The sequence below is a fragment of the Cornus florida genome, unplaced genomic scaffold (assembly GCF_030987335.1).
Source record: "Cornus florida cultivar Cherokee Brave unplaced genomic scaffold, ASM3098733v1 CherokeeBrave_3.0.0_Hap2_Chr01, whole genome shotgun sequence".
Taxonomy (NCBI): Eukaryota; Viridiplantae; Streptophyta; class Magnoliopsida; order Cornales; family Cornaceae; genus Cornus; species Cornus florida.
In genome coordinates, this window is record NW_026775571.1 from 70,387,425 (window position 1) to 70,390,812 (window position 3,388).

A 3,388-nucleotide genomic window follows, 5' to 3' on the forward strand; every position below is an offset into this window, starting at 1 on the left:
AATATATAAAAATAAATAATTTTGTAAATTAATTAAAAAAGACACTATTGGAGGATGCTCCTCTCGTGCAAAAAACACCCCTAAAGTTTAAACATGGTACAAATAAGTCCATCTGACAAATTTAAACCATAAGTTGATTAAATTACCCTTATTGAACCATTTTATAAAATATATAAAAATAAATAATTTTATAAAATGACCGAAAATGACAAGGACGCCGACAATGGATAAGTAAAGATAAAAAATACAAAATAAAAGTATAAAAGAAAAGTAAACATAAAAATAGAAAATAAAAAACAAAAATAAAATGCAAAATAAAGAAAGCAAAATTTTTCAAAACTTTGAAAATCAGTGCACATTGATATTGGGATTTTTTTTTTGTTTAATAGTGTTGGTATGAAAAAAAACAAAAACATATATAAAAAAAAATTAGTAGAAAAGAGTAAACTGAAATTTCGAAAAATTTAAATCCATGTTCTACAAATTTCAAAGTTTTTTAAAAAAATATTTAGAAATACATAGATAAAAAAATGTTTCAATATATATATATATATTAGGTAATGTACACATAACACCCCCATATTATGATATTAGTAGCATATATATCCCTTGGGAATTTTCGGAAGAGCAAAAGGCCAAAACGGGTATTACAGCACTAATTTATGTTAGAGGGGATATTTTTACACAATGTGAAAAGATTAGAGATATTTTTTATATAATTTTTTAAATGAGAGATAAAAATGTTACGCAAAGTAAACTTTAAGGGTGTGAACTCCAAGAACTTGCAAATTGAGCTCCCATGAAATGGGTAAAATGAGCACTTTGTAAAAAATTTACTGATTGCAGTGTCAAATTTGGCCTCAAAATTGGTATTCTCACTGATCATGCCACATAAAATATAAAGGATAAAAATTTGGTCCTGTGGAGGGTGGGATACTCCTATATCACGACTCAATTCACACGGTACTCACTTGGACTTTTTCATGATCACGTGAGAGGCACGTTATTCCTATAGAGTGGACAAAAGATCCACACACATTGCACATATGTAGGGCATTCAAATAATGGAAGTACATACTCTACGCAGATGACCACAACTATTGACCATTTAGTCCCAGAAAACTCGCTCAACACCTCCCCATCAATTGCCACGTGTCACTCTCAAACACTCAGATACAATATATATATATATACATCAACAAAATCACAGAACATTCAGAAGTAGAAACATTTTGAGATCTAAGAAGCCAAAAAAGCAAAAAGTTACTTGTACCATTTTCGTAATTTTCGAAGGAAACATGTCTACTGCTCAGTACAATGCTGGACAAGCCCGTGGCAACGCTCAGGCAAGATGAATCTCCCGATTAGTTGTGTGTATATTGTGTTTTGACTATGTTACCCCTGTATTTCTAAAAATTTTACGGTCTTACTATGGGCAGGCCAAGACAGAAGAGTGGGTGCAGTCGGCCCAAAATACAGCAAATTCGGCCCAAAATGCAACAAATAGGGCCTGTGACAATGTGGCAGACTCCAGGGACACGGCCCAACAGGAGAGGGAGCAGAATCCTGGTTTCCTGCAGCAGGTTCACCTCTAACACACAGATATATCATATATGTATAATTGTATATATTATATACACACACGCATATATATATATATATATACACACACACACACACACACACACACACGTATCTATATATATAAAGGTGGAAATGGATGTGACTTTTTTACCCGGATTTGGGTGTATTTAGAAAGTTTGGAAAGGAGAGCCAGAAATCCATCTTGCTAGTTATAAAAATATATTTCAATAAATTTTTTTTTAGTTAGCATCAGGAACTCACCTAGGCAGGGCCTCTTCGAGACTCACCCTAAACTACAAATCTGGGTGTGTAAGAGTTTCGCCCCAAGGATAACATCGGGTGAGTCGAAAGATAAGGAAGGCTTGGGAGGAGTCGAACCTGGGCCGTTGGTGTGGCAGGCCGAGCTCCTATCATCACTGCCCTGCCTCCGGGGGCAAATATATTTCGATTATTGTTCTATTAATTTTCAATTTTTTTTCTTCATGATCTTTTATAGTTCTGTTACAAATTTGTAAAATTAATACACAAAATTATCAAGTATTTGTTTATAATTCGATATTTTATTTTATTTTTATAAAAAAATATTGGATTTGTCCCAATCTGATTTCTTTATTCTACCTTGTACATAGTGGTGTGACACAAATCATTCCCAACTAACAGGAAGGTTTCGAAGGGAGTTTTTTTATTTTTTATTTTATTCTTTTACTCATTTATTTTGTATTTTTTTGGAGTGGTTTGGAATGGGGATTTGGGATAGGGGTGTTTTCGTCCATTTGGTAAAATGCTTTATAGTTCTTCATGCTCCAGTGACTATTTTGTGTTCATAAAGAAAATAATATAAAAGTGGATTAGGGTTTTGTACCAATTGACATGGCTTATTCTTTACTCCTTGTTGAACTCTATTTAATGAAATCTCAACAAAAACCGATCGATTTTTGTATCATTACTCTCTTCGTAAATAGATATTATTGATTATAATTTGTATGAATTTGATACAGACTGGAGAGCAAGTGATGCACATGGCTCAGGGTGCCATAGACGGTGTGAAGAACACACTTGGAGTGGGTGCACCTCATGGATCTCAGGGAGCCCAAACAGCTCAGGAAGCTCTACCTGCAGCTCAAGACAAGAAGTGAATGAAAGAAGAACCCGTTATCAGATGTGCGTGTGGGACCTATTGCTTTTTATTTTAGTTTTTTTATTTTTTATTTTTTAGGGTTTGTTGCTTCTGCCTAGCTCTCTCTGGGTATAGGTGAAATTTTTTATTGTTGCTTGAGATTTCTACTAAGAAGAGAAATCTAAATGTAATAAAAGCTTTAGCAATAATGCTAAAGTGGGGTACTATTGTAATTTTTGTTTTAGGTATTGTTAGGGTTTTGCTTCTACCTGAAATGGTATTAGTAAAACCATCCATTGATGTCAGACTTTCTTTTTAGAAAGCTCTGGTCAAATGTAATAAAGCTTGACAATAAAGCATATTAAAATTATGCAATTGAGTTGGTCATTTATATTTTATTTATTGATTTTGTTTCTTTAATACCCTTGCTTTCTCTTGTATGCACTTTGTTATTAATATTTATATATATATTTATTTTTTTTGTCGATAATGGTGGTATCAAACATCTAACATGCAGTGTCCATCCCATATATACAAGGCAATTATCGATTTTTTTTTTTTTTTTTTGAATGATTTAAAAGAAATTTGAGCACTCGACCTTCAAAATGTGAGAGTGAGTTCCTGTATATTACGTGTGATTTTGATAAGGTTGTCAATTTAGATGGACCAATGACTTTCAAATTTATG

At 32.8% G+C, this 3,388-nt stretch overlaps 1 protein-coding gene across 1 annotated transcript; it reads left to right on the plus strand.

Moving 5' to 3' along the window:
• The first annotated feature begins 1,230 nt into the window (after positions 1-1,230).
• Positions 1,231-3,099, plus strand: LOC132300740 (late embryogenesis abundant protein 1-like). The gene is made up of 3 exons (XM_059797993.1): positions 1,231-1,346; positions 1,440-1,583; positions 2,583-3,099. The coding sequence occupies exons 1-3, from the start codon at positions 1,299-1,301 to the stop codon at positions 2,718-2,720; spliced, it is 330 nt and encodes a 109-aa protein (XP_059653976.1). The 5' UTR covers positions 1,231-1,298; the 3' UTR covers positions 2,721-3,099.
• Positions 3,100-3,388: the final 289 nt, after the last annotated feature.